The 19,386-nt window shown below is 51.4% G+C and overlaps 2 protein-coding genes across 2 annotated transcripts; both read left to right on the top strand.

Moving 5' to 3' along the window:
• Positions 1 to 1,079: 1,079 nt before the first annotated feature.
• LOC132458697 (E3 ubiquitin/ISG15 ligase TRIM25-like) lies at positions 1,080 to 7,182 on the top strand. The gene is made up of 4 exons (XM_060052952.1): positions 1,080 to 2,491; positions 3,663 to 3,802; positions 5,108 to 5,275; positions 5,726 to 7,182. Exons 1-4 carry the CDS (start codon positions 1,637 to 1,639, stop codon positions 6,441 to 6,443), a joined length of 1,881 nt encoding a protein of 626 aa, XP_059908935.1. The 5' UTR covers positions 1,080 to 1,636; the 3' UTR covers positions 6,444 to 7,182.
• Positions 7,183 to 7,701: 519 nt separating this feature from the next.
• LOC132464036 (MICOS complex subunit mic25a-like) lies at positions 7,702 to 18,188 on the top strand. Its single transcript, XM_060060199.1, has 7 exons — positions 7,702 to 7,979; positions 8,440 to 8,554; positions 8,797 to 8,971; positions 9,233 to 9,377; positions 15,546 to 15,569; positions 17,076 to 17,159; positions 18,183 to 18,188. The coding sequence occupies exons 1-7, from the start codon at positions 7,896 to 7,898 to the stop codon at positions 18,186 to 18,188; spliced, it is 633 nt and encodes a 210-aa protein (XP_059916182.1). The 5' UTR covers positions 7,702 to 7,895.
• The last annotated feature ends 1,198 nt before the right edge of the window (positions 18,189 to 19,386 follow it).

The raw sequence follows: 19,386 nt of genomic DNA, 5'->3' as shown, positions 1-19,386 counted from the left end.
TCACGGATGTCTGACTCATGTTACTCTAATTTGTATTTCAGCAGAGGAGACTCACGAGCATAATATGAAGCTTTCCCTTAATGCCTCATTCCCACCATCTGCTGAACTTAATACACTAAACTCAAAACACTTTTAATTCATAGACTGTTGTAGTAAATAAGCCTTAAAAGCATGGTGTGTGTGTGTGTGTGTGTGTGTGTGTGTGTGTGTGTGTGTGTGTGTGTGTGTGTGTGTGTGTGTGTGTGTGTGTGTGTGTGTGTGTGTGTGTGTGTGTGTGTGTGTTGGTCCTAATATAGGACATGCCATGAAACCAGTCCCAGTCTACTTCAGGCAAATAATGCCGTCTGACAGCATCTTGGTTTCCCATCGAATACAGAATAACAATGGAATTAATCTGATTAATTTGCCCAGGGAAACTAGAATCACACAACCACACACACACACAGATATTTAACCCTAAACCATACCTTACCTACCCCAACCCCCCTAATCCCTCAACCCCAAATCATCCACCCTAAGCCTTCAAATCTAAACCCATCCCAACCCACATAAAGCCTAACCAGTCAGGGAAGATGGTTGCCCATCTTCCCTGTTCCATCTACAGTAACCATTCAACCACAGCTAGCCACCAATAACAGCCACGACAGAGCCAACAGGGAGGTGTGTTTCTCGGAAGAATGCTGGAGTTCTGGTCCTGCCGTTGGCTCGTCTCCACGGATTAGTGATGATGGAGAACAAAGCTTCTCTTCCCTTCACAGAGCACCATCTGAGCCTTCATGAGCAGAACAGAATGTAAACCGATACGGTCTGGTGCAAAACATCCTCAACATGCCTGAGGTTAGAGACACAATGTCCTAAGCTGCTGTGGAGAGGAGCAGGGGTTCAACCGCACGTTCCTACTGTTGTATACTGTTATGTACTGTCACTGTTTTGATATTATGAAGGAAATTAGCCTCACATACAGGCTAACGGTACAGCAGCAGCCCACCAAACACACACACACACACAGACACAGACACGACACACATACACTCACGACGCACATACACTCACGACACACACACACACTCACGACACACATGCACACACACACACACACACACACACACACACACACACACACACACACACACACACACCTCACACGACACACATACACAAACACACAGTAGTTGTGGCGTACGCAGATGCACACACCTATTGTGTGTGTGGCAGTGAGGTCTAAGAACGCTTTAACTCCAACTTTCTCCTTCCTCTTTCTCTTTCTCCCCTGATCGGTCACATGGTCTTTTTTATCACCTAACTACAACCCGAGCGACTTTGTTCTGCTCCAGTAATTGAAATGGAATGCAGCCCGTCCGGCTGATCGCCCTGCCTGCCGGGATGACCTGCGGAGTGTGATCACGTGTTGTCTCAGGGCGTCTGTATATACCAGCGTCTGCTCCGTCTGAGTTCCAGTACAACCCTCACGCTTTCTTCACCTGCCTGGAGCCAAACAAACACACACAGGAGGCTGGACTCATTCCACCCTGACGGTAACGGTGCTCGGTGCCTCAGAGAGACCTGGTGGGTGACGGACACCCGACAGACCCTGAAAGACCCCCCCTTGGACCCTGAAAGACCCCCTCACCCCGTCATGGCCCTGTCCAGACCGGAGCAGCTGCTGGCCCACGAGCTGAGCTGCCCCATCTGCCTGCAGGTCTTCTCAGACCCGGTGCTGTTGCCCTGCGGACACAGCTACTGTCTGGCCTGCATTGGTAAGACCCTGGTCAAGGGGCCCCAGGGAGGAGCCCCCACCGCCGACAGGGAGCTGGCCCCAGAGGCCCTTATGCGTTGCCCCGAGTGTCGGGAGGAGTTCAAGGGCCTGGAGACACTGAGGAGGAACTTCAAGCTGTGCGGCATCGTGGAGGGCTACCGCGCCACGGTTAAGGAGGAGCAGGGGCCCGGGGCCAAAGAGGAGCCGGGGCCGGGGGCCATGGAGGTGCACGGGCCCAAGGAGGAGCAGGGGCCAGGGGACAAGGAGGAGCAGGGGCCAGGAGCCAAGGAGGAGCAGGGGCCAGGGGCCGAGGAGGAGCAGGGGCCAGGAGCCAAGGAGGAGCAGGGGCCAGGAGCCGAGGAGGAGCAGGGGCCCGGGGCCGAGGCTGCGGCGAGGGCCAGCCCCGGTCCGGACGTGTTCTGCGACCACTGCATCGAGGGCTCCGTGCGGGCGGTGAGGACCTGCCTGAGGTGCGAGGTGGCTCTGTGCGAGCGGCACCTGCAGAAGCACCAGGAGAAGAGCTCGTTCAGGGGCCACGTGCTGGTGGCCCCCCAGAGGGAGGCGGTGCCCCAGGCCTGCCTGCGCCACGGGGCTAGCCTGGAGTACTTCTGCTCCAGCGACAGCCTGCTGCTGTGCGCCAGCTGCGTCCTGGAGGGCTCCCACCTGAACCACGACCTGCTGAGCTTCGCCGTGGCCGAGGAGGAGATGAGGCGGGCGCTGGAATCCCGCAGCAAGGTGGGTCGGAACGCCGCCACGCTCCGGACGAGCGTACCGGACGGGAGTCAGGGTGGGAACGTTGACGGACGAGCGGGGAAGAGGGTAGAGACAGATGTCACAGAGTCATGGTGGAGGAACGGCAGATTCCAGGGAATGATAATGAATGGCATAATCTGGTAGTTGTTTTAGACTGAATTTTGACCGTTTTTGAAGTTTGTACAGTATGATGCCCATAGACAGAGCTGCGTTTTTTTATGTAGTTATTATGTTTATTAATATTTGACAAAGCAAGATTGTAGTTCTGTTTGTGTTGATGGTTTTGTAGTGATTGAACTTCTGTTTGTATCGTCTGTGTTATGGCCATTGTAGTTCTGTTTGTATTGTATGGGTAATAGGCATTGTAGTTCTGTTTGTATCATTGGTGTTATGGGCCTTGTAGTTCTGTTTGTATCTTCTGTGTTATGGGCATTGCAGTTATTTTTGTATTGTTGGTGTTATGGTCATTGTAAATCTATTGGTATCGTCGTCGTCGGTGTTATGGGCATTGTAGTTCTGTGTGTGTTAGTGGTGTTATGGGCATTGTAGTTCTGTGTGTGTTAGTGGTGTTATGGGCATTGTAGTTCTGTGTGTGTTGGTGGTGTTATGGGCATTGTAGTTCTGTGTGTGTTAGTGGTGTTATGGGCATTGTAGTTCTGTGTGTGTTGGTGGTGTTATGGGCATTGTAGTTCTGTGTGTGTTAGTGGTGTTATGGGCATTGTAGTTCTGTGTGTGTTGGTGGTGTTATGGAAATTGTAGTTCTGTGTGTGTTGGTGGTGTTATGGGCATTGCAGTTCTGTTTTGTGTTGGTGATGTTGTGTTGATTGTAGTTCTGTTTGTGCAGGGGGTTATGGTAATTGTAGTTCTGTTTGTGCAGGGTTGTCATGGTATTTGTAGTTCTCTGTGTTGCAGGGTTTTGTGGTATTTGTAGTTCTTTGTTTGTGCGGGGTTGTCATGGTATTTGTAGTTCTCTGTGTTGCGGGGTGTTGTGGTAATTGTAGTTCTGTGGGTGCAGGTGATGTTGTGGTATTTGTAGTTCTCTGTGTTGCGGGGTGTTGTGGTAATTGTAGTTCTGTGGGTGCAGGTGATGTTGTGGTATTTGTAGTTCTCTGTGTTGCGGGGTGTTGTGGTAATTGTAGTTCTGTGGGTGCAGGCGATGTCGTGCCGGCTGCAGATCACAGGGGGCCTCCTGCAGAGAGCGGCGGAAGAGCAGGGAGCCTCGGAGGCGGTGGGGGAGAAGCTGGTGTCCCGGGCCGCCAGCCTCATGGACAGCATGGCCGCCCTGGTCCAGAGGTCAGCAGAGACCAGGATGTAGACAGGGTCAGGACATTAGCCCCAGGATGTAGACAGGGTCAGGACATTAGACCCAGGATGTAGACAGGGTCAGGACATTAGCCCCAGGATGTAGACAGGGTCAGGACATTAGCCCCAGGATGTAGACAGGGTCAGGACATTAGACCCAGGATGTAGACAGGGTCAGGACATTAGACCCAGGATGTAGACAGAGTCAGGACATTAGCCCCAGGATGTAGACAGGGTCAGGACATTAGCCCCAGGATGTAGACAGGGTCAGGACATTAGACCCAGGATGTAGACAGGGTCAGGACATTAGCCCCAGGATGTAGACAGGGTCAGGACATTAGACCCAGGATGTAGACAGGGTCAGGACATTAGACCCAGGATGTAGACAGGGTCAGGACATTAGCCCCAGGATGTAGACAGGGTCAGGACATTAGCCCCAGGATGTAGACAGGGTCAGGACATTAGCCCCAGGATGTAGACAGGGTCAGGACATTAGACCCAGGATGTAGACAGGGTCAGGACATTAGACCCAGGATGTAGACAGGGTCAGGACATTAGACCCAGGATGTAGACAGGGTCAGGACATTAGACCCAGGATGTAGACAGGGTCAGGACATTAGACCCAGGATGTAGACAGGGTCAGGACATTAGACCCAGGATGTAGACAGGGTCAGGACATTAGACCCAGGATTAAGACCATCTTCAGTGCTCACTAACAGAGGGACATTAACTCATTGGTTTATGTGTACAACTCAGCCATTGGTCAATTCTGAATCTCCAATATCAATTTATTTGTACATTTTAACTGAAATCAAATGAAACGGAAAACTTTGAAAAAGCATGACGTATTTGTAACATGACAGTAACACATGAAAAACAGTTGTTAAGTTTAGCTTAATTGTGTGCATAAATATGTCCATTACAGCAGATGGTACCGGACAGATATACACACATAAGTACATAAGAAATGCAAATGCAAAAAAGTTCTGTTGGCTAAACCTTTCTGACCATTGGACGACCATGTCGTTATAGACAGCATATGCTTTATTCTTCAGTCTAAACATTGTTGAACAGAAACACGACTAAAGCCTCAGGCGTCTGTGACACCAGTGCAGTGCTTGTCTTCTGTGCACGGTGAGATGGTAAGGGCTTTTCCCTCAGGGGGGAACGAGCACTGTAGGAGGAACGAGGAGGAGGTTGGGTGTCCAAGGTCACCTGGATCAAGCTACGCTAACGTACCCGCCCCGTGACGGTCCAGCGACGCTGACGCCCCCGTCTGCCCTGGCCCCCCTGCAGGCACAGAGAGCGTCTGAGCTCCCTCCTGGAGGAGGAGAGAAGCTTGAGGAGGTGCAGCTGGCAGCAAGGCCTAGCCTCGCTGGGACAGCAGCAGCACACCCTGCAGCAGGCCCAGACGGAGGCCAGCCAGGCCCTGAGCGAGACCGACAAGTGCCTCTTCGTGAACAGGTGACCTCCGGGGTCGAGCGGTTCATTCGACCAGTAGATTGTGACGGAGCTTGATGCAGCTCTGAAAACAAGAGGCTAGACACGATGATGTGGCATACACGCATGGCATACAACAGAGGGCATGCCTTATGTACTGTATACATTGAATCACATCAATGTATGTATAGATAGTGGAAGTGGGTTGAAGAGGGGAAGGAAGGACATAAGGTTAGGCAAAGCATTAGAGGCAGCGGTTTTACAACAAATACTGTCTCATACCAGTGTGATGGGGATGTGAATGTTGCAGTTGGAGTAAAGTTATCTTCATTCCTCCAGTTATTACCAGAAAACATTTGTACCTTAGGAACAAGATGATTGCTTAGAACCGAAAGAGCTAACCAGTGAACCAGTGGTGGTGCAGTGGTAAGCAGAGCAAAACTGAGCAGGGTCTGTCCCCCTGTTCCTGAACAGGTTCCTGGGTCTGGATCCCCAGATCCGGGCGGCCCTCAGCCCTTCCTTGGACGCGAGCACCCAGCTCCCCTCCAAGGCCCCGCTCAACTTCCAGAGGCTGCAGGCGGGCCTGCGCAGCCAGGACTTCCACGGGGAGATGATCCTCCTGCTGGACTCCCTCCACCTGGCCCTGAACCCCCTGGAGCTCACCTTCAACCCCCACACCGCTCACCCCAGCCTGCTGGTGTCCAACGACCTGCGCACCGTGCGGGCCGGCCCGGCCCGGCAGCCGTACGGCGAGCACCCCGAGCGCTTCTCCAGCGCCCCCCAGGTGCTGTGCAGCCAGGGCTTCTCGGGGGAGGAGCACCTGTGGGTGGTGGAGGTGGGCGAGGGCAGCATGTGGTCGGTGGGGCTCTGCTACAAGAGCCTGCCGCGCCGCGGCGACCACAGCCGCCTGGGCCACAACAACGTGTCGTGGCGCCTGCAGTGGAAGAACCGCAAGCTGACGGCGTGCCACGCCTCGGCGAACGTGGCGCTGGGCGAGCGCGCCGGCGGCCCGCCGCGGCGCGTGGAGGTGGCGCTGGACTACGCCGCCGGCACCGTGGCGTTCCACAGCGTCAAGGGCCCGCGGGAGCACCTGCACACCTTCAGGACCACCTTCCGGGAGCCCGTGTACCCCGCCTTCAGCCTGCACTCCAGCACCCCCGAGTCCTGGATCACGCTGCAGAGCGGGATGTAGGCCACCCGCCCGCCGGTAGCCCAGCATGCACCCTGGCTGGCCGGCGTCGATGGCGCCGGCAGCGCCGAGCGCCGGGCGCTCTGTCTCTGTGCGGGTCAACACCGTGGTGTCGGATCCAGGGGTGTGTCTAGCCGGGGCTAGGGGACGCCGTGCAGAGTTCAGCCCGGACCCTTGGAGGGACGTGATGGTCCTCTGCTAATAGCAGGGAAGCTAAGCATCCTCGGGCAAGAAACCTTAGCCCACACCACCACCTGTCTCTGTACTGTCTAACCCCTACCTGCTCCTTAGTGACCTGTCTCTGGACTGTCTAACCCCTACCTGCTCCTTAGTGACCTGTCTCTACTGTCTAACCCCTACCTGCTCCTTAATGACCTGTCTCTGGACTGTCTAACCCCTACCTGCTCCTTAATGACCTGTCTCTGGACTGTCTAACCCCTACCTGCTCCTTAATGACCTGTCTCTGGACTGTCTAACCCCTACCTGCTCCTTAATGACCTGTCTCTGTACTGTCTAACCCATACTTGCTCTTTAATGACATAGACATTTCCTACACATCGTTAAAGACAGTACAGTACAGAGACTCTATGTACTGTTAGAGCAGGGGGCTATACTAAAATGACAAGCACAATAATTGATATATACACAGGTACTTTATTTATCCAGAGGGAAATTTAAGAATAATGAATAAGTGAACCAAGTCAATAAAGATGCATGGAATGCATGTACATATTTGTTTTAATGGATTGTATGCTCCAACTTATTACAATAGTGGAACCAAGGTGTGGTGCTTCATGGACACACAAGTTCACTGACCTTCCGAACACAGACCCACAGGTCTGTGTTTAGCCTCGACACACAAGGGGGTTATATTTAGTCTACACTATTTGTTGCCAAAATTCCAATTTGTGTGCGTGTGTTTGTGATAGAAATAGAGTGAGAAAGAATTGTGTGTGTTGTGTGTGTGTGTGTGTGTGTGTGTGTGTGTGTGTGTGTGTGTGTGTGTGTGTGTGTGTGTGTGTGTGTGTGTGTGTGAGTGTGTGCTTGTTCAGTATATTCACTGACTTTACAGAATTAAGAGAGGGTTACACAGATACTGAATAAAGCCACAGTCGATAGTTCCCCTGTAATCCCCTGTAGTATTCCTTTTCAAAAGAAAGTCCCAAGAAACCCATTTATTCCATAATCCCCTCAAAATAAATCATATTTAGACATTATTTAGATATTTGCTTTCACAAAAAAGACCATAGCGTCTTCAGAATGACTTTTATTCTCTTAAGAGCACTGTGTGCGTTTCATACCCGATAGGGGGTTAGCTTCGTAACAATCTGGCAACACGGCGACTCCCATCTGTCAGAAATCCTCCTGGAAGGCTAGCGTCACCTGGCTACACCGGTCTATTCTAACATCATCCGAGTGTACCTCATCGTCCTATACACGAACCTCGACCAGGACATGGGGTCCGCTGAGAGTAGCACCAGGAGGGTCTCCTTCGGAGTGGACGAGGAAGACCGGGTCCGGATCCTGAGAGGGGTCAAGGTAAGCTAGCTAGCAACAGCTAGCATCGGCTAGCATGAAGGATGCTGCTGCTCTGAGGACACAACGCCTGGGGACGGACCTCAGTTCTAAGTGAACCGTGTACTGTCACACATCATTATTACTAGATAATACACGAGTTACTGATGTTGCTTACATTCAAGCCTTTAACAAAGTAGATATACTTTGTTATGATATGGTATGAAGGTATGTCTATTCTATTGATCTTAGTTAGCTACATAATATTGTAATATGCTCTTAACTCTTATGTTAACTCCAATAAAAACAATACCTAACATAATTTGACCCATGTACTGGGATCCTACCTGTGGTTCATCAACCTATGGGCCCAGCCCAGCCTGTAGTTAACGCTGTAGGCTTCCTTTATACTGTAGAGGTGAACTGATAGACACGGCGTCACTTCTCTTGCCCCACTTCATGTCTCGATGGTCTGGTCCTCTAGCTGACGGAGGACGTTCTTCAGAGGATGAGAGGGGTGGCCCACATGGCACCCAGCCCCCCTTCAACCCCCACGGCTAGCAGCCAGCCAGACCCAGCCAGCAAGCCCAAAGAACCAGGTGAGACACATTAGTAGTGGAACAGCCAACCAGCACCAAGAAACACAGGGGAAGTACTGTATACAGTAGTGACACACCTGGCTACTCGGGTGTTATACAGAGGGATGAACTGTATCCTAAAATGTCACATTAATCTTTAATTCTGTGGCTCGCAGTTTGGTCAGTCCGCTTGGCCAAACTAAAAGCAGTCGTTTCTGTGGCCTAAATCCTCTCCATCCTCCATGTTGTGCTGTGGGACCCAGGCCCCTCCAGCCGGCCCAGCCCAAAGCCCGCTCCCAGGCCACATCCCGCCCCGCAGCCCCCGGCTCAGCCTGCATCCCGCCCCACCAGCCCCAAGACCTCCAGGACCGCCAGCCCTAAGCCCACCCCTAACGCTAACGCTAATGCCAGCGCTAGCGCAGCGGAAGAGAAGAAGAGGTGGGTAACGCGTAGTCAGCTCGCTCCCTGTAGTGCTGCTTATTCTGTAAATCTGTACTGCTCAATGTTAATAACAGTGACAAAGTAAGCATCACTGTGATTTGGACAACCCTGGTACGAGGTGGAATACTGCCCTCTTGTGGACTGTTTGTGGAACACACTTTGTGTGTTTTGAAGTGCAGGATGACTTTCCCTGATGTAGCCTCCCTGTGTGTGTGTGTGTCTCTGTGTGTGTGTGTGTGTGTGTGTGTGTCTCCCCAGGTACGAGCGACAGCAGCAGATCATGGCAGAGGAGTTGGCCAAGGTGGCGAAGAAGGAGCGGGAGGCGGCGCGGGAGGAGATGAGCGCAGTGCTGAGGGGGGAGCGGCTGATGGCCTTACAGGAGAGCGAGAAGGCCCAACAGCTGGTACGTTAGTGGAGGTGTTCTCTGCCAGGGTTTCCCGCAGCACTTTACAGCTTAGGCGGCCGCCGTAACAACACAGGCCTCCTGCCTTAAATATGATATAATTTTTTTTTATAAAATAAATATATATACATATATATTAGTGCTGTCAAGCGATTAAAATATTTAATCGTTATTAATCGCATTAATGTCATAGTTAACTCACGATTAATCGCGAGCAATTGCGACTAATCGCAATTCTTTTTTCTATGCTAAATATCCCTTGATTTCTTTGTCCCATTAATTGTTCTCATTTTAATGCTCTTATCAACATGGAGAAGTGCATCGGCTTGCCTTGTGCAAATGTTTTTTTATTGATAACAACATTGGTATATATTGATCAAAACAGGAAGATACAAAAAAAAAGCCTGTAGTGCAATTAAACGATGAACATACAAACATACTGCCTTGAACATAGCAGTCAGGCTACTGCTTCTTTTGTTTTGAGCCAAAAAAAAAAAAAAAGCACTAATATATATATAATGTTAATATTATACAAAAGTATAACATAATCAAAAAAACGTAATTTACTCTCTCTGTATAGATCAGGCTGCATGCAACAGCCTGCATGAAAATAAGCATAAATCGCCCACCTGTAAAATAATTCACCCCCGCCCCCCCAAACCCCCCCCCCCTCCACACCTTTGCTAACACATTTTCGGCGGTAAACCCTGCTCAGCCTCACCTCAACATGCACTGCACCCTCCACTAGGGGGCGCTGTACAGGCCCTGCGTCGACTTGACCATGAATTGCTAAAGTGTTTATTTTCTGCGGGGATTCACGCACAGTCGGATGTTCATTCAAACTCGTTGTACCGGTGACGTCAGCTCGGTTCCGTGTTCACGGGAGTTTGAAGATGGCATTCAGAGCATTGAGCAGCCGGCATGGAGGTCTGTGCACAGAAATGGAGCCTCTAGAGTTTCTGTCCCAGATTTCCTGAAGAGAGTCGGGCTGTCTCCCCCCTTCTCTTCTCCTTTTCCTCCTCTCCCCTCCCCATGTCTCCTCTACTCTCCTCTCCTCTCCTCCCCTCCCCATGTCTCCTCTACTCTCCTCTCCTCCCCTCCCCCTCTCCTCTCTCCTCTCTTCTTCTCTCCTCCCCTCTCCCCCTCTCTCCTCTCTTCTTCTCTCCTCCCCTCTCCCTCTCTCCTCCCCTCTCCCCTTCTCTCCTCTCTTCTCCTCTCCTCCTCTCTCCTCCCCTCTCCCCCTCTCCCCCTCTCTCCTCTCTTCTTCTCTCCTCCCCTCTCCCCCTCTCTCCTCTCTTCTCCTCTCCTCCTCTCTCCTCCCCTCTCCCCCTCTCTCCTCTCTTCTTCTCTCCTCCCTTCTCCCCCTCTCCCCCTTTCTCCTCTCTTCTCCTCTCCTCCCCTCCCCCTCTCCTCTCTCCTCTCTTCTTCTCTCCTCCCCTCTTCCCCTCTCTCCTCTCTTCTTCTCTCCTCCCCTCTCCCCTTCTTCTCCTCTCTCCTCCTCTCTCCTCCCCTCTCCCCCTCTCCCCCTCTCTCCTCTCTTCTTCTCTCCTCCCCTCTCCCCCTCTCTCCTCTCTTCTCCTCTCCTCCTCTCTCCTCCCCTCTCCCCCTCTCTCCTCTCTTCTTCTCTCCTCCCTTCTCCCCCTCTCCCCCTTTCTCCTCTCTTCTCCTCTCCTCCCCTCTCCCCCTCTCTCCCTCTGTTCTTCTCTCCTCCTCTCTCCTCCCCCTCTCTCCCTCTCCTCTTGCCTTACCCCCCACCTCACCATGTGGTACTACAGCTCTACTACTCCTCCGTGGTAAACAGTGGTGTGTGGGTGGTGTTTGGGTGGAGGCTGAGACGTGGTCTTATCAGGCCTCCAGCACGCCCCGTAAGTTAATGAGAGGCCTGGGGGAGGGCTGGCGAGGCCAGGGCGGATCTCCACACACAGACCCCCCCCCCCCTCCAGGCCAAGCGGTAATTACTGCTCCCAGGAGAGAGTGTATGTGTGCGTGTGTGCATTTGTGCGTGCGGGTGTGTGTGCGTGTGTGTGCACGTGTGTGCCTCTGGTCACTGTGCTGACAAATTAAAAATAAATGCATGCAGCCTTGGAGTCTGGGCAGCGATTGGCGGGTGAATGGTAACCATAGCGACGTTGTTGTCAAGCGGCGGGGACAGAGCTCCGTGATGGGGCTGCAGGACTCCCCCCCCCCCCCCCGCGCTGACGGAGCGTCCAGGCACGCCCTGCTCCCACCTAGGTGGAGGTGTGTGGAGGGCTGGGGGCCTGCAGGTGGGGTTGTACGTGGTGGATGCCTCCGCTCTCTCGTGCTCCTCCAGCTCCCCGCTCTGTACCCCCCTGTCCGTCGCCTGTCCGCCCCGGGGACGATGTACAGTTGGCGGCGAGTCTTATTAATTTCAGCGTGGAGGGGGGGGGGGGGGAGACAGGAGGGAACAGACGAGACACTCGCACACAAGAAGATCTATTCGCTCTTTTTCCCAGAACAATTAGAAAAACCCATTTTACCGGGCCGGCCTTTCACCCCCTCTGTGGGCAGCTGCCAAGGGCTCTCCATCCTCCCTCTCTCTCCCCCTCCATCTCCCCCATCCCTCCCTCCCTCCCCCCTGCTCGTCCTCATTGGGGTGGGGGGGGGGGGTCTCTCACTTAAAACCTCGAATCAGCGTTAACGGGGCTGTGGGCTGACTCAGCACTCAGAGGCTGCGATGGAGTTTTTCCCGCCGTTAACGACACAACGTATAAACCCAGAACACGTGTCCTGACCTCTGCAGCGTACTGGAGGCTGGAGAGGGGACAGTACGGACCATGGCTTTAAGGAGAAGGTAGGGGTTAGAGAGTAGAGAGACAGGTCCTTAAGGAGCAGGTAGGGGTTAAACAGTACAGAGACAGGTCATAAAGGAGCAGGTAGGGGTTAGACAGTACAGAGACAGGTCATTAAGGAGCAGGTAGGGGTTAGACAGTAGAGAGACAGGTCATAAAGGAGCAGGTAGGGGTTAGACAGTAGAGAGACAGGTCCTTAAGGAGCAGGTAGGGGTTAGACAGTACAGAGACAGGTCATTAAGGAGCAGGTAGGGGTTAGACAGTACAGAGACAGGTCATTAAGGAGCAGGTAGGGGTTGGACAGTACAGAGCAGGTCATTAAGGAGCAGGTAGGGGTTAGACAGTACAGAGACAGGTCATTAAGGAGCAGGTAGGGGTTGGACAGTACAGAGCAGGTCATTAAGGAGCAGGTAGGGGTTGGACAGTACAGAGACAGGTCCTTAAGAAGCAGGTTGGGGTTAGACAGTACAGAGACCGCAGGTAAGGGTTGAGGGGCCACCTTAACCCCATCAGATTAGCCTGAATTCATTTGATTCTGTTCCGAAGCATGCAAGATGGAGCTACTTGTTTGTGTCTCTCATTTTAGATGTGGATTCAATATCTTATCCACATTTATCCATATCGTTTTTTGGGGCCAAATGCATCATATCCAAGCAGTCCCAGCGGTGTCCACTAGATGGCACCACAACATTCTCTGAACTTCCCTCTTTCCTCAAGCTTTGTCTGCAATGCAAAACAAATCGGCATCGTTCAATTTAACTACTGCCCAATCAAGCCAAAATGTGCCATTTCCTCCCGTAGAGACTCGTTACCTTCAGTAACTTAGCGGGGAACAGCAGCCAGCTCAGTGCACCACAACGGGACAATTCACATTTCATCCGTTACATTTAAATGGTGAAAGATTAGCCAAGGTCCTCTCTGCCAAAGTCATGCATGTCCTCTTTTCTCCTCATTCCCTCACCCCGTCTCTGTCCTCTTTAAAACGTGTGCGTGCACCGTTCACAACAGCACAGACCGTGTGCGTGTGTGTGTGTGTGTGTGTGTGTGTGTGTGTGTGTGTGTGTGTGTGTGTGTGTGTGTGTGTGTGTGTGTGTGTGTGTGTGTGTGTGTGTGTGTGTGTGTGGGGGGGGTGTGAGATAAGCCCAGCAGCAGGTGTATCAGTAATTGTGATCAGCAGCGGCTGACATGGTTCTGCATGTAAAGGTATTAGTCTGCCTGGGGGTCCATTCTATCTGATCCCATCGTGCTCACTCCCCCTTCCACCCTGCACTCCCCCCTTTCCATCCTTCACTCCCCCCGCCACTATGCTGTAACCCCTTCACTCACCCGCTACCCTTTACTCACCCCTTTACTCACCCTCGACCCTGATCACCCCCCCTGCCATTCTTCACTCCCCCCTCCACTCTGCTCTCACCCCTTTACTCACCCTCGACCCTTCTCTCTCCCCTTCACTCTTCACTCCCCCCTCGACCCTGTTCTCCCCCCTTCACTCACCCTCCCCCCTGCTCCCACTCATTTGTCAGTCCGTCTCTCTCTCTCTCTCTCTCTCTCTCCCTCGCTCTCGTTCTCTCTGTCTGTCTCTCTACCCAGCTCTAATTATCAGTGTGACGGTTATCGAGTGCTCATTTATTGGCTAGCTGGGAAAAACCACCTAAATAAACACAGCGTGTAAATAAAGGGATACACACACACACACACACACACACACACACACACACACACACACACACACACACACACACACACACACACACACACACACACACACACACACACACACACACACACAGCCTCCATCTTGTCAGGTGGACTGGGCTAGTCCCAGTGCTGAACTGGATTGATTGCTATGCAGGAGAGCGAGCTCCTCTGCTACAGTAGAACAACACATTGGTAAGCTAATCTCCCCCCCAGCCCTGGGCGGCTTGCTGCCGCTCTAAATTACACAGCTGCTAATTAACTTTTCTTTACCCTCTTCGTTGGAATCCACTCATCTCGGCCAAATGCAGTCTTCCCAAAATCTGATAATCGTCCCTGCTGCTGATTGCCAATAAAAATCTATAATGTTTTAGTGCAGGTTACCGTTGAAATATTACCATCATAATAACTTGATACTTATTATCAGAGAACTTTATATTGCCATTCTCTCTGGAAAACCTCTGCTTCCATAGGGGCTTCAGTGAGGGCAAAATGGCAGTCTTTACAAAATGTTTTTGTCTCATTTATTTCAGCAATTTATCAACTTTTTACTTCTCTGGCTTATCTTCCCCCACAATCCTTTTGTGTTCTGGTCACCAACAGACCACTATTCTCTCTCCTGTTCCAGCGTCCTTCTGGAAACCTCTCAGCAGAAGAGAGTTGGAGAAGTATGGGGGGATTGTGATTGACTGTCCTTCAAGAATAGTTTTACTCGTTCTGATTCTTTCTGACTCACACTATATTCTCTCGCCCACTCCTTCTCACGTCCTTCCTCTTTCTTTCTCCTCTCTCTCACCCACTCCTAATAATCGAAATGAAACGCGCCCACAAACGTGCTCCTTCAGGCAGGTCTCAGCCACAGCACGAACTTCTGTTTGAAGGTTGATTTCGTAATGTTCTTAGATGGCTCTCTTTACTTGGTGGCGGTCCGTCAGCCCAGGGCCCAGGGCTCCATGTCCTCACCCCGGGTATCTATGATGGCTCCCCTCCCTCCGGACGTCCCGAGGAGGCATAGGACCCCCCCCCCCCCCCCAACCCCACTGTCTGGCTCTCCGACCTTTAACCTCTACGTTGTGATGATATCAGGGAGCGATGTTCTGTTTGTTGACCGTACGCGGCCACTGGCTCTCCAGAGGGGGGGGGGGGGGGCTCACAGCCGGCTGGTGTTCCTGTGTTGGAGGATCCAGATCAGACCTTACCCCCCCCCCCCCCCCCCCCCGGTTACCCCCGACGACCCCTCACCCAATCCCTGAGCAGCCGGCAGAGGCTCTGATGACCAGACCGCTCTGGCTGTTGTTTAATGAAATAAAGAACGTGCTTCTGATCGCCTCGCGATGTTTGTCAGGTCCTCCGCAGTGGAGGCTGATGATGAATGAAAAACAATGGCTTCTGCATAACCCTCTCAGCCTCCCGCTGTTCCAGCTGACACTAATTATGCCCGCCGTTCGGATTGACCAATAACGACTCCCGCTGCGACGCTTTGACTCAAATGGAGTATTGAAAATAACCTCTTTGTCCTGTTTCCTAATGACTACGTATGGGTGGACGCAAATTGCGAACCCGCTGCTTCTTAACACCTTTATTCCCCTGTCTCCCGTCTCTCTGTCTGTCCGTCTCGCTGCTGCTCGCCTTCCCTCCTGCTGCTTGCCTCCTAACTCCTCAGCCTCCAGCAGAGCTCCAACTTCTGGTAAGCTGCAGCCTATTATCGCCTGGTGTCTGTCCATTGCAACTCCCCGCTACCGCTACTGTAGTCTTCACCTCCATACCGTCAGAGCTCTCCCTCTCTCGCTCTCTGGCTTTCGCACTTTGGCTCTCTGTCTGTCTGTCGGTCTGTGTGTCTGTGTGTCTCTGTCTCTGTGTGTGTCTCTCGCTCTTTCTTTGTGTCTCTCTCCGTCTCTGTGTCTGTCTGTGTGTGTCTCTCTCTCTCTGTCTGTGTCTCTCTCTCTGTCTCTTTGTGTCATTGTGTGTCTCTCTCTCTCTCTCTCTCTCTGTCTGTGTGTCTCTCTATGTCTGTGTGTCTCTCTCTCTGTCTGTGTCTCCGTGTCTGTCTCTGTCTCCGTGTCTGTGTGTCTCTCTCTGTCTGTGTCTGTCTCTGTCTCTCTGTCTGTGCGTGTGTCTGTCTCTCTCCTGGTCACTTCCGTCTTCCTCTCCATCTGAAGAGGCATACTGCTTCCATGTTTGATTCCATTACTGTGTGTGTGTTTTTAACACCCCAACACTTGGCTCCTTTATAAAAAAAGAACTCGGATTACTAATGCCGCTTTTCCACTGCATGGTACCAGCTCGACACGACTCGACTCGACTCAGCTCGCATTTTTTGCGTTTCCACCGCGAAAACATGGTATCTGGTACCTGAAGTGGCTGCTTTTTCTAGTACCGTCTTGCTCTAGGTTCCAAGCGAGCTGAGCCGATGCTAAAAGGTGACGTCGGCAGACGGCCGGCCACTGATTGGCCAGAGAGTGTGACGAAGTCACGAGAGCGACATGGCAACCATGCTGGTAACAGCCATAGCAGCGCCGCAGCCAACATATTCCACTTCTTCAACTTCTTCAACATGCCAGCTAATAATACGAACACGAATACCATCGCATCGATGTCCTCCATTGTTGTTATGTGGGTTCTGTCCATGTGTGGGTTGCGTAGGTGTTGTTTGCGTCGCGTACAAAAATAAGTCACGGCCCTTTCGCGCAGCCGACCGCGCCCACGTCCAGGAGGTACTATTTGCGGTGGAAAAGGACCCGTGCTGCTACCGTGTCGAGTCGCGTCGAGTCGTGTCGAGTCGCGTCGAGTCGTGTCGAGTCGAGCTACATGTGCGGTGGAAAAGCGGCATATGAGCTGGGATATGTTAATAAATATAATGTTTGACTTTGGTACGCTTATATTAATAGGGATGTGCCAATATTGGCTATATTCTTAAATGAGCTATGATAGGCTAATATTAGCTGCGATAGGTTCATATCCTTTGTGGTATGAAAACATTAGGTATGATATGCTAATGCCTGCTGTGGTATGCTAACACTGGCTATGATATGCTAATGTCGCTCTGATACTGTATAAAACAAACGCCATGCTATTCACAAAGCCTGCTGCCCTCTGTTCATGAAGGGGCATAGCAGAGACACAGGCAGAGCTCTGAGTGTTTAAATGTGTGTGTATGTATGTGTTTAAATGTGTGTGTATTGTGTGTTTTAAGGCCAAGCGGCTGCAGAAGAAGGATGCAGATCTGAAAGTCATGGACGCCTTCTACAAGGAACAACTGGACCTGCTGGAGAAGAGGGTAGGTCACACACACACACACACACACACACACACACACACACACACACACACACACACACACACACAGTAACATACACACACACACACAGTAACATACACACGCACACATACAGAAACACACACACACGCACGCACGCACGCACGCACACATATACTAGGGCTGTCACTTTTTCCAAAAATGAAATTCGAACGAATTTCGAATGTCCATAATTAATTCGAATACATTCGAATACATTCGACCCCCCCCCCCGCCCCATAGAACACGACAACAGTCTTGATTTTTTATGTTGCTCTCGTATACCTCACGTATACCTACTGAATTCATAACAGCACAGGATAAAAACACATCTTTGATAACACATTTGTAAACACAACAAGAGGAAGCTCCGACACACAAGTGCGGCTGTCTTTTACACATTAACAATAACTGCTCGGAGCGCGATATGCGGAGCGCATGTCGTCCATGGCACACACAGCCTATATAAACGAACAATCTGTGAGGCCGACCTCCAACACGGCATGCTGCTCTTTTTATTCCTTACGGAAAGAAAATTACAAGTAGTCTATGGCGACACATTAGTGCCATAATTCACTAATGTGATAAAAGATGCATTCGGGCGTATTATATTATTCCACACGTGTAGATATTAACTGCGAGCGCGCAAATTATCTCTGCGCGCGCAAAACAGCCTCTCGCGCGCGCAAATTACCTCAGCGTGCGCAAAACAGCCGCGCGCGCAAATTACCTCAGCGCGCGCAAAACCTCTCGCGAAAGATGTTTTTACGCTCTCGCTCGAATTTAATTTTGGCACTATGGGGGAGGGAACCAAGGCAGGGCGGGCTTTCCTATGATTGGCCGTTTCTGAAGCGCGATATTTGATTGACAGCCCTCCTCAGCCCTCCTCTCATTCAATTCTGAATTGTACAGTAAATGGCTGAAACGATAGTTACTTATTGTAACTCTAGATTCTATGAGTATAGGCGCAGCCTTTTAAGGCTATCGCTATTGGGTTATCCCTAGGCGTGAGCCGTAGCACTGAACAATTTGTTATCCCCGACCACCAACAGCGTGGGCCTCAATTACGTCCGCGTGCGGCGTGCCTCAACGACGTCCGCATTTCGCAGATATAGTCGGGCGCCGGCGGACGTTCTGCTCCCAATAAACAGCTTTTCTTCAGCTATTTAAAGGACATGAGGCCGACACTTAAAAGTCTGCGCCTATACTCATAGAATCTAGAGTTACAATACGTATCGTTTCAGCCATTTACTGTACAATTCAGAATTGAATGAGAGGCGGGCTGTCAATCAAATATCGCGCTTCAGAAACGGCCAATCATAGGAAAGCCCGCCCTGCCTTGGTTCCCTCCCCCATAGTGCCAACATTTTATTCGAGCGAGAGCGTAAAAACATCTTTCGCGAGAGGTTTTGCGCGCGCGAGAGGCTGTTTTGCGCGCGCAGAGATCATTTGCGCGCTCGCAGTTAATATCTACGCGTGTGGAATAATATAATACGCCCGAATGCATCTTTTATCACATTAGTGAATTATGGCACTAATGTGTCGCCATAGTAGTCTCGCAGCTCTCCGTTACCGTTGCAGCTGCTTGTGTCAGCCGTGCTGTATAAGTCCCCAAACAGGCTGCCCATCGCGCCCAGCGCAGCAGCGGACTTTTCTCCCTGTCGTGTGCGATCAGTGTCGGTCTCCGTTTCAGTGAGCTCGTGTGAGAGGCTTTCAGTCACGAGATGTTTCTGTGCAGGGGAAAGGTGGACTAACCGGGAGAAGCGGGGATCCAGGAGGGCCGCTTTATTGAGGAGAAGCCACTCGCCGCTCTCTTCTTTATAGCTTATTTTTACAGTTCGAATGGAGAATTACACTTCGAATTCGAACTTTTCACCCCACCTTCGAACGAATATTCGAACTTCGAATAAAAAGTGACAGCCCTAACATATACACACATGGGAGTCTATGTTAGCAATACTCCTTTTTGAGAGTCCTCAAGGGAGTTGTAGTAACAGAAATGTTTCTGGAAATTCCTAGCAGGCTAAACACCCACAGTATACCAGAGTATGTATTTCACCATTTGTCATTGTCCATATTCATTTCTTGCTGCTCTGAAGCAATTCATCCATTCTCCATTAATAAATCAATTCAATCTACTATATGTGAAACAATTAAGTGAGCAGAGACACAAATAACCCACTCACCTCGACTTCAGGCGCTGGTGAGA

The sequence above is a fragment of the Gadus macrocephalus genome, chromosome 1 (assembly GCF_031168955.1).
Source record: "Gadus macrocephalus chromosome 1, ASM3116895v1".
NCBI lineage: Eukaryota > Metazoa > Chordata > Actinopteri > Gadiformes > Gadidae > Gadus > Gadus macrocephalus.
This window is presented reverse-complemented; position numbering and strand designations above follow the sequence as displayed.

What these genes read in the sequence shown, in the direction of transcription:
- LOC132464036 (XM_060060199.1), top strand. Translation starts at nt 7,896, where the DNA reads ATGGGGTCCGCTGAGAGTAGCACCAGGAGGGTCTCCTTCGGAGTGGAC. An exon ending in GGATCCTGAGAGGGGTCAAG is followed by an intron (nt 7,980 to 8,439) that starts GTAAGCTAGCTA and finishes CTGGTCCTCTAG; the next exon opens with CTGACGGAGGACGTTCTTCA. An exon ending in GCGAGAAGGCCCAACAGCTG is followed by an intron (nt 9,378 to 15,545) that starts GTACGTTAGTGG and finishes CTAACTCCTCAG; the next exon opens with CCTCCAGCAGAGCTCCAACT.
- LOC132458697 (XM_060052952.1), top strand. Translation starts at nt 1,637, where the DNA reads ATGGCCCTGTCCAGACCGGAGCAGCTGCTGGCCCACGAGCTGAGCTGC. An exon ending in ATGGCCGCCCTGGTCCAGAG is followed by an intron (nt 3,803 to 5,107) that starts GTCAGCAGAGAC and finishes GCCCCCCTGCAG; the next exon opens with GCACAGAGAGCGTCTGAGCT. An exon ending in AAGTGCCTCTTCGTGAACAG is followed by an intron (nt 5,276 to 5,725) that starts GTGACCTCCGGG and finishes GTTCCTGAACAG; the next exon opens with GTTCCTGGGTCTGGATCCCC.